Genomic DNA, 13,608 nt, shown 5'->3' with positions numbered 1-13,608 from the left:
TACACATCTCTGATATTCCTTTATCTGGGGAAAACCTCTCCTACTTGCTTTTTTCACCAATAGTGGTGAAAGATTCCATGATGTGGCTTCTCCCTGTGATTGCTACTGCCAGCCACAAGCAAGGAAAAGTACTCTTTCCATATGAACACACCAACACCTAATAACCAGAGAATGGCTGGGTTACAGGATGAACTGGTGCTTACTGTTCAGTAATTTCTTTTTCCCCATTCATTGTCTCAGTTACATCTGCTGATAAATCCCATTCTGAAGCCCTAAGTCTTCTCCTGGATTTAGATGGAAGGCAAGGTTAAGTTTTTCAAGTTCACAAGAAAAAGCTGACTGTATAGATTTGTATTAAATCTTTGAACAAGGACAAATTGTCAGGTTTTGAGGGTTGGATTGGTCAGACTTATTTTTAAAGTACATAATTTTGCAGGCAGAATTTGAACAGCAAATAATTCTGTAACACCTGAAAAGCAGCCTTTCCTTTATATTTCTATTTATTGTCTTCTGATGACAAAGTGGTTCTTTATTGTGCATTCTTTCCTTCAGAATTTAATTGCAATGCGTTACCTTACAGCAGTAAATAAAATTGTGGGTAACAAAGTAGCTGCACAAATGGTAGAGCCTTTTTCCACAAAAGCTTCCTGTGATTAATGAAAATGCCCTGACACTGACCTATGCACTGGCTTCCAGCCACCTACCAGAAGAGTAAATGGCATGTGGTGTACAAGCTACAAACATACATGATGAAAAAACACAATAGATAGCCACTCCAGTCTTTAATTTGAGACAATGATCCACAGCAATGCTTGCTGCTTAATTGCTTTCTTTAGACTTGGCCTCGGTGAGAACACTGTAAGAACGCTGTTTTGATTCAGAGGGTTAATGAGTGTCGGTGTGTAAATACCAGTGCGGTCCTTCTGCTGAGGCAGTGGATGTTTATAGATGTGAATTTTTCACCAGCTATAAATGGAAGGTCTATTTGTTTTGTCTAAAGTGCATGGGAAAGGCTTGATCATAATGCTAGAAATTCAAGGATAATGGTTTAAAAAAATCCTTACGTTTCAAAGTTCAGCTTAAAATGTCATGGCATAGCTTCTGGAAGGGAGGCACCAGCGCAGGCAAGCTGCAGCAGCCCGGCAAAGGCAGACAGCTCAGCAGTGGTGGCTGTGCGCTCACTGAAATGTGTGCATGCCTGTGGTTCACTAAGGAAGCAGTTGAACACACACATCTATGATTTTACTGCGTTCGAGTCAAGAGGTACAGCAGTAGATAACGTCACCTGTTGGCACAGGGACAGCAAACAACAGCTCGTACCTTTCTCCTACAAAGCCATCTGCCCCAGCTGAATATGATTGACTGAGAAGTCACGTACTCAGCCTCATCTATCTCCCCAGTTGGTGGAGAAAAAAAAATGCATTTCAGGTTTCAGCATTTTTGTAATCCCTCTGAGCCTCCCATTAAATTTGCTGTACTGTGTGGGAAAGGATTAAAGATTCTTTAGGCTCCAAAACACAGTATACAAAAATTAAGTACTACAGCATGGTTTGTGGTAAGGCAGCAACTAAAGTGCATAGCCTGCCACATAACCCAGAGCAACGAGTTCTCTTTGATAAGTTAATGCTTGTTGACAGCTTAAAATTTCTGTTGGCAACACATGCCACAGTGTGTACAGCTTTTGTTTTAAATATTCTGTATGCAACATACTTCATAAGTAATTTCAGAAATAATCAGAGTTGTTCATATGCTGTTACTAACTTAGTTCAGAGTGCCATAAGAGGGGAATACTTACTGGCAAGGAGAACTTCTGTTCCTTTAAGAATAGCTCATAAATGCTCCCTTGTAATAAATATTTCAAGATTAAAATCAATGCATTACAAGTTTCAGATAAGGCTGTTTATCAAGATGAAATTGTTTGTTTCCTAAAAGGCAATATTATTTACATTTTATGTGAGTGTGGGCATAGATGAGAAATTTTTAAAGACTCATGAGGATTTTTTTCCTTCAAAAATGGTAAACAAAAAATGCCAAAATTTCTTTCCCTAATTTTTTACTACTTTGAGAGCCTGGCTTGCTCTCAGGCTTAGTTTGTGCAGTATTAAATTCTACTAAATAACATTGCGCTTAGTGTAATTACTTATCTAGATTTTTTTTTTTGTCCTAATTCCATAATTAAATATATGAACTTTTTTTTTTGTGAAAAGGACACAGAGCTACTGTGTACCCAGGCCTCAGGGAGAAAGTAGGGGCAAGAAAGGGCATAATAGATATTAAAAATTAGACTCCAAAATTCATACTTTTAAAATAAATGTCTTCTCCCACTTACATTAACCTACTTGCATGAAACCTTCCTTCCACATCCCAGCTGTTAAGCAAAGAGCTGTGTGTGACTACCACCAATGGCGATTCTGTCTACAATTTACCAGTGTTACAGTGCAGACTGGAAAGTACTAAAGAACAAGAGGAATCAAAGCATCACTGTTGCATTTTTGTCATTTTTCATTTCCTCACTGCACTAGAAAGCACAAACGTATGAGGTGTGAATACCATCTCATCAACAAGAGGTCAGTTCCAGTGTGTGTAAAATGTTACCGCTGAACTAACTGTATAACTTTTTTCACCATTTGTAAGACAAATTAAATTAGGGTTCCAAAGAAACTGGAAAACAATACCATACCATGCAATTTGTATCTAAGCTGTCTACCCAAAAAGCATAATAAGAAATATCTGCTGACTATATCCACCTTTTTCTTTTTCATTATATTCATCTTTTCATTTTTCTAAACACACAGCCTGTTTGCTTTTCCTCTGTAGTAACTTCCAATGTTAACATTTGATATGAGCCTTTGAACAGTATTCCTCGATGTCATTATTTCAAGATTTTATATATGCAGGTATTTTATGTATCAGTTATTTTTCTTAAAGTCTAGCCTGATAACAGTATTATTTACAAAAGAATGCTTATAGCAAGAAAAACATCATTACGAAAAAGTTTAATATATGGACTACTTAGTTATTGGGGTTTTTTTTAATTTCTCTTGTGAAGCTGAAATTATAACCTGTTTACTTTCTGGTTTCGGCTTTCTGATATTTTTGTTTGATTTCAGGTTACTATTGGCCAACTGTATTCCACGCAGAAATTGGTTATTGAGAGTCCAGAAAACACATAGCTATGAGAAGACTCTGATCCTGAAGCAACACTGGACCATCTTCAGCATCCTACAGTGCCACATACAGATGCGCAAACACACTGCACATGTCTGATCTTTTCTGTTCAGCAGAAGAAATGCCTGAGAGACTCAGTTTTTGGCAACCAAAGTACTATTTTCTAATGGTTCACATGTTCTAAAATACATTGCTGTGATTTATAATAGCATGTAAAGTAATCTTGAAATCTGTGTGCTTCTATGTCCCATGTGATGGCATAGTTCCTGCCCTACTTTGACAATAAAACTTCATTAAACTACCTGTAGCCAGATACGTTATTCTGCTGCTGACCTTGTCTCTCATTGAGCACGCAAGGTATGTTAGATTTAAAACCCCTCACCCAGTTACTAAGTTCTTATTGATCCTGCTTCATTTAAAAACATACATCTGAATTAAATGACTAAATATATAGTTCATTTTAAATATTAAAACCAGAGATGAACAGAGTTTTCACCTCCTGGACCTTGATACTTACAAGTATTACAAACTGCATTGTGTGATTTCTTTAAAGAGCATCCCTTGACATTTCAGGAGGCAACACAAAAATGTCACTAGTTCTTTAGTTTCCAAGAGTTAATAACCAGTCTCATCCTACTTTTAATTAATTAACAGATCAGAATAGCAGAATGTAAAACTTGCATCACCAAGGCTTGGAAGCTTTAAAATATATTTTCACAAGTCCTTTTCTAAATTTGTTGAGGTGCAGAAAGCACCTCATCACTTTATGCAAGGTTTCCCTTTTTCACAAAGCTCCTGGATTTTGCAGGAGAAAAAGAACCTGCGACAATAACTCAGTGCTGTAAGTCATGAATTGGAAGCAAGCTTTGCCTAGCAAAAGTGTAATACTCAGGATAGCGTTTTATTGGTGATTATTAAATCTGTAGAATAATCAAGAGTTTTAAGGTAATATGCTTTAAAAAAAGCAAGCAAAAATTTTCATCAGGTTCAGTTCAAGTCATTGCTGTGCTTAAATTTGTTTTCTGTTAGAAATCTGCAGAAAAATTAAGCGGTGCAAAGCTTTTTTAAAGGCATACAGAATAAAGCGTCCCTTTTTTATTCAGGGGATTGTTGTGGGTTTTTTAAGAGAAACAGAAACTCAAAACTAGTTGACACTGTGGCCTTTAAAAACCTCTCCTTATTTTCCTTGCTTCCCAAAATTCATCTTTGTTTAGAACTTCTGTTGTTTTGTGTTGTTCATGCCGTGTGATAATATTAGTAAAGCAGAGGATAGACAAAGTGTCTAATTTAGAACAAACTCCCATTCCTCACTACCATTTAAAGGGTATTTTATAATTTTGTGTAGTTAGAGTGAAATGTATAGTAATGCATTCCATTAACAATATGGTGTACAGAATAAGATACTGTGACTACCTGAGACTACAAATGTAGCCTCCATTCTCACTGTTAAATAAAAGGCAAATACAGTAATAATTCTCCTCTTATTAGGTGTGTAAGTATTGCAATGTAAATTGCTTTTAGTGAGCATTTTATTAAAATGGCATTTAATTATTCTAATAGGTAAAATACATTAGATTCTGTATTTTAAATCTCCAGATTCACAACTGGATAATTAAGTGCACTTAATGGTGAAACTGTAGGGGAAGAAAGGTTCGATTACTATTTAAGCTTCCGGTGAACTCAAAGAAATATAACATCTCACTTTTAGAGGACACAGGTTTGGGAGGCTGCCAGTTTTACATTCAAAGGAACTTGGTCCCTGGAAACACTACATGCAAAATCCTTGTTTAAAACAGCTTAATTACTGGATCAAGCGCTGCATACCATTTCAAGATCTGAGAACAAATGCTAGGAAATAACATAAACGCCCTTATAAATAGTGTAGCCCTAGTTTAGAAAGAGGAACAACTCCATCAGTAAGTTTTACCATTTAGATCTAAGGTTTCACCATGTTTACAAAAAAAAAAAGGGGTTGTTTTCAAATAGAAGCCCTTTCAATACATAATTATTTCTTCCAAAACACCAAAACCTTTCCAGAAAAGTGTTATCATTGTTTCCAACAGGAATACAGCTGTAGATGGTACATGCTGTCATACATGTGTGCAGTCATGGAAAATGTGAAATTTCTTACTAATTCCCTCAAAAGTATGAAGGAGATTACCTCTCCATTAACGCCTGAAAATTCTGTTGTTAAGTTTTGGTGGTAGATACAGCACTACTGCTAATTCATGCTCCTACTTTCTGTCTCAAGGTCACCACTCAGATTCTCTGTCCCTTAGCTGTCTATACCTGCCAAGGAGCAGTAGTAACCTTCAGGATCCATTCTACAGAGAGGACCCATCAAGAAAAATTTAAAAAAAAAAAAAAAAAAAAAAAATCAGGCTCTGTAATTTCCCTTTCTCCCCAATCTCTAGTGCAGAGGTTAAGATGGTTTTCAGTCAAGGAAAAATTAGTTCTTATTCCAAATTAACCATGAGCTTACTATACAGTATTTATACATTACTTATTAAACGTAATGTAAGATAACTCCTGCTGCTAAGGACCAAAAGCCTGGTAATACTATCTAACTTGTTTACAGAAGTGCAAAGCTAGCAAAGGTATTAGCATCTACTACTCAAACCCAACACAATCACTGCATTTTAGATATCTATTCTCTCTCTGTTTCAGACAGATCTCTGTGTTTCCTTACCCACACATGTAATTGCACCCTCCACTAGTGTTAGTTATGTGTATATCAGTTGTATCTGATTGGAGGATACCTAGAAATATTATTTTTTCCTTGCCTAATGTTCATCTTAAGTAATTTTTTCATAACATATCCAGTTCTGTATAAAAACATAGCTTACCAAATGCTCTATCGTTGAAATCCTACAAACTACGGAAGGAAAATACTTAGAACCCACATCTGGCTTAGGAAGTCCAGTACAGAAATAATATTTGTAGGCTGGGATGACTTTAGTATTATGTTCATATCCACTTGCCCCGTTCTTACTTTTCCCTGGGCATATGCTCATTGCTGCTGATGGAGGCAGTGAACCGGCGAGCTAGCACTGTGGTCCAGCCTCGGAGTTGCTGTGCTCTTATGGCTGCACCTTCTGTGCTTCACCAGTTCCGTTTACGTTGCAATACTCATTAAATCTCTCTGTTGGCACACTGTCAGGAGCTTTGTTGGATTTTGTCAAAGCAGTGTAAACAGCAGGAATAGTTAAAACACAAAGGAATGATCCCATGACTTATGTACAATGTCCACTATTACAAAAAATATATCCTTTTTCCTTAGAATAGAAGGGAGCTCAATAAATATCTGTACTAAAGCTGCAATGTCTTAGCAAAACAAGCTTGCTTTTGTATTACATTTAAAACATTTGCCTGTTCCTGATCTCAACATTCTAGCAAACTATTAACCTCAGCAGTATGCACCAAAATTTGAATGTCTGCATATACTGAAGTTTGTCATGACTTGTACACTATAAATCTGGAAACAGTACTCGGCGGGGGGGGGGGGGGGGGGGGAACACAATAATTTGTTTAGTATTTAGTAACTGTTCAAAGGACAGGCATTTCTATTGTGTGTTACAACTTCTCAGGAGATTTTCTGCAATTGAAAGCAGAAACTGTATATTTCAAAATGCCAAGGTATATATCAGAGGTACAGCTGTCCTGGAGGAAAGCAACCCAAGAGAGTAGCACGTGAACACTTCACATACAATGTTGAAATAGGCCAAGAAGGATTTTAACTTACTGCTCACATTTCTAGAAAGGTATTTCTATATAAAACTTCACCAAGTTTCCAGGCATTAAAAATATTACTTTCACCCTCTAACGTCAACAGGTAGAAGAATAATTCGATGGAGAACCACCAGTCCCTCAACTTACTTCCTGTAACGCAACATAAATGCATCTCTCCAGATACGCAGCACGGACCATACATACACGTAAACAGAGCCATGAAAGAGCTGTGCCCTGACATTTTCCTGAGTTTTCCATAACGATCTACAGTGAAATCCTGGCATTATTCAAGTCAGGGGTACACCAATTGCTTTGTTCCATGGTTCTTAACACAGGCATAATTATTTCATACTCTTAGGAATGTTTTGCTTGATGACCTTTATAAAAAAAGGAAGACGGTATGTAGCTCTTTTACTCACAGTTTACATTCTTACTTCTTCTTTTTTTCAGTATTTTAGAATATAAGAATAGTGCATGAGCCCTTAATGTGGAAGCAGGAAAAAAGAGAGAGAGAGAAGCCAACAATTCTTCCAACACTGTGTATTTTCTACAACTGTAAGAGGAAAAAATTCCAAACTCTCAAACCTGTTTCACAAGCATATGCACCTTCAAAGTAAGTTCTGCAACTTACATTGGAAATTAAATATCGATGTATGGCAAGAGATGCTTCATTCTGAACTACTCACCTTTTTTACTGCTAAGCCAAATATCTACTGAAGCTTTACAAGTGGGGGAAGCAATGGTAAGTAATGCATTCAAATGACTACTCTTCTGTGTCCAGAGTAAGAGAACTATGGAGACCTGTGAAGAATGTACAGGCTTTCTATTGAAAGAGTGCAGCCCATAAATATTTATACTAGTCTTTGGCAATATGCTAATCCAAGGCAAGTAATTTTCCCTCTCTTAAAAAGAATCATGAAAAACAATTAAGGTGATTTAATTACTGCCACACATAGACAGCAGATTCTGAACTCCTGACAGATGAACATTCATCAGTGCCATGTTATCCTAACCCTGTAACACAAGACTCTGAACAGCATAGACAATTAAACCTAGATCGTTTCCCCTACCTTCCTGCAGTACTTTGGGCTGGATCCAAATCCCAGGGAAGCCAATGGGAGCAGAAGCCAGGCTTTTCAAGTACTGACTGAAAGACCCAGCTTTAAATAAAACAGAAGTAGTTTGCATGCAAGTTTGCCATTCTTCATGGCACCAAAGTAAATTTACCTTCACAGTCCTTTTCTGAATCACTTAAATCTGAATTTAAGGGTGTCAGTGGCAAAAAATTGCTTAAGGAAGCTCTAACTTTGATGTCCTTACAGTTACCCACTATAGAGTTTCAACTATATTAAACTGTTTGATTTTATATACACCTATAAAACCATTTGGCAGCTATTTCTCCCCTAAGCCCTTAATCCATGGGGAAAAAACCAGCAATCTATATGAAATTAAAATCTTTGGAGCTAGAGTTTTTCTGAGTGTGCTAACAAATCTTTACAATTTCTTATGATGGTCCCACTCTGATTTTTACACTGCTGCCCAGTGTAATCTTTGGTAAGGCCTTACATTTCTGTAGCCCCCAGTAACCTCATCTATGACAACACAGAGAACTGGGTGTAGGCAGTCCTTGAAACATGCTTTGGAAATCGATGCTTCTATAAAATCTTAAGAAGTACAAAAATGTACCATCTATTAAAAAGTGTGTTTGATTCTCATCTGAGAGAGGTTCCCCCTTTCACAAAAAGTAATTCACAATACTAAACAAAACCACTTTACCTGTTATCTAAGCACAGAAACGTTGTGCTTTAATTAACATGTTTTGCAGGTTTTTAGATTAGCACCAATTTTCTGTAGCACTCAAAAGCATTTTAGTCTCAGCAAATACTTTCTTGTGTTTTGAATTTCAGATCATGCACAGAGAACACATAAATGTTACATTTTCTGGATGTTGATGCTTTGCACCCGTTGCCCATAGTTTACAGCGTACCAGAGAAGGTTCCTAGCCCCTCAGCAATAAGCACAGCTAGCTGGCATTCTGTGAGGTACCAGCTCCTCACCTCTACCAAGGTACAGCCATCAGAATGTGGCTACTCCTTTAAATCCTGCTTAAGGAGAGATCCCTTCCCTCCTCTTTTTTGGCAAACTTTCCTTCTTCTCTGAAGCAATTAATAAACAAAACACAGAATAAGGAGAGGCCTCCAGAAGCTCCAAATATTGCATGGTACTTAAATGAAGAATCAATCTCAATGCTGTTAGCATCACATACCAGCTTATGCCATTTCTTTGACACAACTATCTGAAGAAAGGCTAATTTGTGCCACGTTATTCCATGTGATATCCTGTCATCCTGTAATGACAGTTTTAAAGCAAACTTGTGCAGGGAAGAAGTAGAGTTCACTATTCTCCCTTAAAACCTTTCATGGTCTTGGTGAGAGTTTACATGTAACTTGGAAAACACCAGTAAGAACTTCTGTTTGCATGCATAGAGCTTTTACTAGAGGCATTTTCAAAGCAATTGGCACTAGTCGAACAGCAAGATGGTTTGTGAAGGAATTAAACACCTCTTTGTATTTGGCCATGTTCTCACACTACAGTTCACGTACGGGTTTTTTAGGGGAAGGAGGGTGAGCTGTGTTTCAGAAGCAGTGCCTGTGTTAGCAAAACTGCAGGAACTTTAGTCTGAAGCTCTCTCTGCTTCACATCTTTTCCCCAATAAACTCCCTGCTTCTAGCTCCAATGCTCTACCAGCTCTCTCTAGAGGCGGGTTATCTGAAATTCTCAAGTACGGGGAATTTCATGAAGCAGCAAATTTTTCTGAGGTGCTCGTAATGGGCTTTAAGGTGTTTCACACCTTCAGAGGAAACAAAGACCTGAGAAAACTCACAGGATGCTGTTTTAAAAAGGAAAACAATCTCCCAGGGTCTTGCTGAAGAACATATATCCACGTCAGAACATTTTCTTCATTCCCACAATGTCTTATCTACTTATTTTTTTGAGATACTGTATCAGAAGAAAACTGAGTCGAAGCTGCAAAAGAGCCAGAACAAAACTGGACCAAAACCTGTGCTAGTAAAACTTCCTCACATCAGAGCTCTGCACAAGATGCCCACTACAAGAGCATACGGGGCCGTCGTGGACTGACAGGGCTAGTTGCCTTGGCCTCTGCCAGGACGACAGTCATTTTCAGCTACAGCCCTCATTGCTGCTGGGAGAAGGGCAATGCCCCCCTATCATGAGGCACACCAACGGCTTGATCCCCTCCACGCCACACACGTTTGGGCAGGGGCACAACCAGGTTGCAAAACTAAGAATGACCCTGTTATATTTTCCTAAGCAGAGAAAAAGATTGGTAATGGTGAGCTTTTTAACTTTTTTCAAGTTTTTTTATTCTTACAAACCCATTTTCATTGGTACTTTTTGCTTCATTTCAGGACTTGGGACACCAGTAGTAGTCAACCTCTAGGCTTGCAATTCAAGAGGGAAGACTACAGAAATCATTTCAAGTGTCCAGCGCTAAAAAGTCCAACTGTGTGCACAACAAACCCTTCCCAGCAACATACAAATACTGAAAAATATGTAGCAAAATAAGCTGAATAAATTATAAATTCTTGAGAAATGTGGTGCAAAATGTAACATAAGGAGAGCTGAACTAAGGCACTTGTTTTCATTCATTGCTGAGGACACCCTCTCTATATCGCAGCATCGCTCCTCAGTGAGGTCATCCAGATCAGTCACTGCTCCCCAAATCTGAAAATACAGAACTGTGTGTGAGACAGACACCATCTTTTACTTCACAGTGCATTACTCAAAGGTGTTACCGAAGTTTTCCTGATAAACTCAGCGTCAGCAAATATCTTAACTCTTCCTTTGTCCAAGTTTTAGACTTGTCAGTTGTGTGAAAAGAAGTCACCAGTCTATTTTAAGCAAAAACATTTTTGCAGAAGTCCCTGTTGGCTGGGCATCTATGCACAAGCCTGGGGAAGGCGGGCAGTGATACCAAAGCGTGCTGAATGACAAAAAACAGAGCAGCCCAGTCCAGCCCCAGATCCAGCCCCAAAACAGCCTCTTGTTCAGAGCTGCCACAGGCACGGCAAAGGCCGGACGGGCATGCAAGCCTGTCAGGAGTTTGACAGGTGCTCACAACAGTGAATCGTGTTGCTACGGAGTCCATGGAACTAAAAAAATATTTTTTTAAAAAAAAGGGCACACCATTGCTGTTGCAGTACTGTCTCTCTGAAATGCGATGTGAGAATGGGAAAAATGGGATCCTATGTTAAGTCGGCAGCAAACACGCCACTAAGTTGTCACACAAGTTCTCCGTGCACCTCTGACTAATCAGGTGAGTGAAGTCAAGCCCAAATCAAGACCTCAACAATTCACTTCAAGAGAGGAAAAGCAAAGCCCACGCTGCTCAGTCTCCTTGTTCTCTCCAAAAACAAACAAAAAAAAAAAAAAAAAAAAGGAAGAAAAAAGGAAAACGATTCCACAAGCCACAGCAACGCGAGCCTACGCACATCCATCCACGTTTCGCTGTCAAGACCGAGGCGCCAGCTTCCCCACCACCAGATTTCGGGTAGTTCCCGGGGCGAGTGCCTCGGCGCCCGGCTGCCGCCCCCCCGAGCTGGGCCGGGGGCTGCGGCGGCCGCCCCCCGCCTGGCCGTGTCCTCCCGGCTCCCCCCGCCGGGCCGGCGAGGCTCAGTACCGGGGGGCGGCGGGAGGCGGCGCGGGGCCGGCGGCGGGGCAGCCGCAGCAGCGCAGCGTGTAGTTGCGGCCGCCGTTGTTGTCCCAGTGCTCGCCCTGGGCGCTGCGGTAGCGGACGGCGAAGTGGAGGGCCGAGCCCTCCCGCAGGCTCGGCGGGACGCACAGGCTGAAGCTGTAGCGCTCGGCCGGCGGGTCGCCGGCGGCCGCCGGGGGCAGGGGCACGGCCGGGACGTCCACGAAGGAGAGCCACTCGTTGAAGGTGTAGCGCACCGTCACCTCCTTGGGGCCGGGGCAGCCCAGCACCTGCACCGTGCCCCGCACGTCGGTGGGAGCCGGAGGCCGCCCCAGCCGCTCCAGGCAGACGCGCTGCCGCCGCAGCCGCTCGGCGCTGGGCTCCCCGCCGTCGGGGAACTCGGGCACCAGGCGCAGGGCGGGCGACGGGGGCTCTCCGCCGGGCGGCGGCGGGTCTCGCTCCTCGCCGGGCGAGCCCTGCAGGCGGGACAGCGCGGCGGGCGGCACCTGCGGCTCCTCGGCGTCGCTGAAGTGCTTGACGCTGGCAAGGCTCAGCCCCAGCGAGTCGGCGAACTGCACCCGCTTCTTGCATTTGCCGCAGCAGTCTTCGCCCGCCGCCGCTTCCTCCTCCTCTTCCTCCTCCTCCCCCTCCTCCCGCCGCTCGCCGGGGCCGGGGGAAGGCGGCCGCCCGCAGCGGCGCAGCACCAGCCGCTCCCCCGCCGCCTCCCGCTTGGCGTCGCGGGGCACCGTCGGGGCCGCCCCGCGAAGCCGCCGCTCCTCCGCCGCCAGCTCCTGCCGTGGGCGTGCGGGGCTCGCCATGGCGGGGCGCCCCACTGGGCCCGTCCCGGCCGCCCCTGTGGCGGCAGGCGGACGGGCCGACACCGCTTTATCCGGCGGCCCCGCCGCAGGCCCCGGGCGGGGGGCGCGCCCGCCCCCCCGCCTCCCCACGCCAAGCCCGGAGCCTCCCCGCGGGGCTGGGGCCGCCGCGGCGCTCCGGGCGGGGGCGGGACCTCCCGGGACGGGCAATACGGAAACAGCGACGGGCGGCAACGCACGTCCTCCGGGCCGCAGCGCGCCGCGGCGGCCGGCGTTACCAGGGTGCGGAGGAGCGAGCTGCGAGCAACGCTGTCGGGCGTTTTATGGGCTTTGGGGGACAGACGGGGGGACGGGAGCGGCGCACCCGCGGGGCCGGCTGTGCCGGCGGGGTTCCCCGTGTGGTGTCCCCCCGCCCCGCTGCCGCCGCGGCGCCGCGCCCGCTCCCAACCGCAGAGTCAGTGGCGGGCTGCTGCAGCAGGATTCATCCTTATGAGAATCATTACCAATATCATCATCACTATTTAGGCTTCCACCCATCGGAGCTAGCCCGAAGGAAAAGCCCAGAGGGCCAGGATTAGGCGGGACGTGGCCCAGCACCACGCCGGCATCCCCGCGGAGTTACCGCCGTGCCCCTGGGGCAAGGGCCGGGAGGCGGCGGGCAGCCTGCCCCGAGTCCTGCCCGGGTGCCGTGCTCGTCGCCAATTGTCCATCCTCTACAGCGAGGAGTTTGGGAGACAGCCCACCACCACCACCCACCCACCCCCCACCCCCCCGGCTTTTGTGTTTAAATGGTTTTCCACCCATCCGAACTGCAGAGAAAAGCGATGAGACCTGAGCTCCAAGACAAACCCCCAAAGCTAACAGGAACACCAAAGGCATTAACTTTTTTAACCGCGATATATTTTTAAGAAAATCTCTTTAACCATTTTTTACCCACACTTGGTATCAGCAGTGGCTCTACTTGGGGAAAATCAAGTCTAAAGGCTCAGGAGGCACACACGTGGGCACATGCACCCTTTTTCAAGGAAGCCAGCCTTCAAAGTTTCCAGTTTTAAAAAAAAATAATCGAGGAAAAACAGAATACAGGGTTTACCTTTTAAACAAACAAAGAGAGGTAAAATCCCTTCAGTTTTATTTTCTAAACACGATGTATAGTAAACACCATCCTCATAACAAGATATT

The 13,608-nt window shown here is 43.3% G+C and overlaps 2 protein-coding genes across 3 annotated transcripts in view; one reads left to right on the top strand and one right to left on the bottom strand.

The window, feature by feature from the left end:
- LYRM4 (LYR motif containing 4) overlaps positions 1-3,488 on the top strand; it is an 89,702-nt gene extending 86,214 nt beyond the window's left edge. The window contains exons 3-4 of one of the 2 annotated variants that reach the window (XM_086469139.1): positions 2,369-2,567; positions 3,111-3,144. In XM_086469139.1, the coding sequence (XP_086325265.1) occupies positions 2,369-2,539 (171 nt within the window). In that variant the 3' untranslated portion in view covers positions 2,540-2,567; positions 3,111-3,144. Of the gene's footprint in view, positions 1-2,368; positions 2,568-3,110 lie in introns of both variants that reach the window. The other variant, XM_086469140.1, reaches the window with a different exon arrangement.
- Positions 3,489-11,592: 8,104 nt separating this feature from the next.
- On the bottom strand, positions 11,593-12,429 carry PPP1R3G (protein phosphatase 1 regulatory subunit 3G). Its single transcript, XM_086469483.1, has one exon. The coding sequence runs from the start codon at positions 12,427-12,429 to the stop codon at positions 11,593-11,595; it is 837 nt and encodes a 278-aa protein (XP_086325609.1).
- Positions 12,430-13,608: the final 1,179 nt, after the last annotated feature.

The sequence above is a fragment of the Leptosomus discolor genome, chromosome 8, assembly GCF_034619465.1.
Source record: "Leptosomus discolor isolate bLepDis1 chromosome 8, bLepDis1.hap2, whole genome shotgun sequence".
Classification (NCBI taxonomy): Eukaryota; Metazoa; Chordata; class Aves; order Leptosomiformes; family Leptosomidae; genus Leptosomus; species Leptosomus discolor.
The sequence above is the reverse complement of the archived record's forward strand: the minus strand, read 5'-3'. Positions and strand labels throughout refer to the sequence as shown.

Bases quoted from the DNA above. Each gene is read 5' to 3' on its own strand.
- PPP1R3G (XM_086469483.1), bottom strand. From the start codon at position 12,429: ATGGCGAGCCCCGCACGCCCACGGCAGGAGCTGGCGGCGGAGGAGCGG.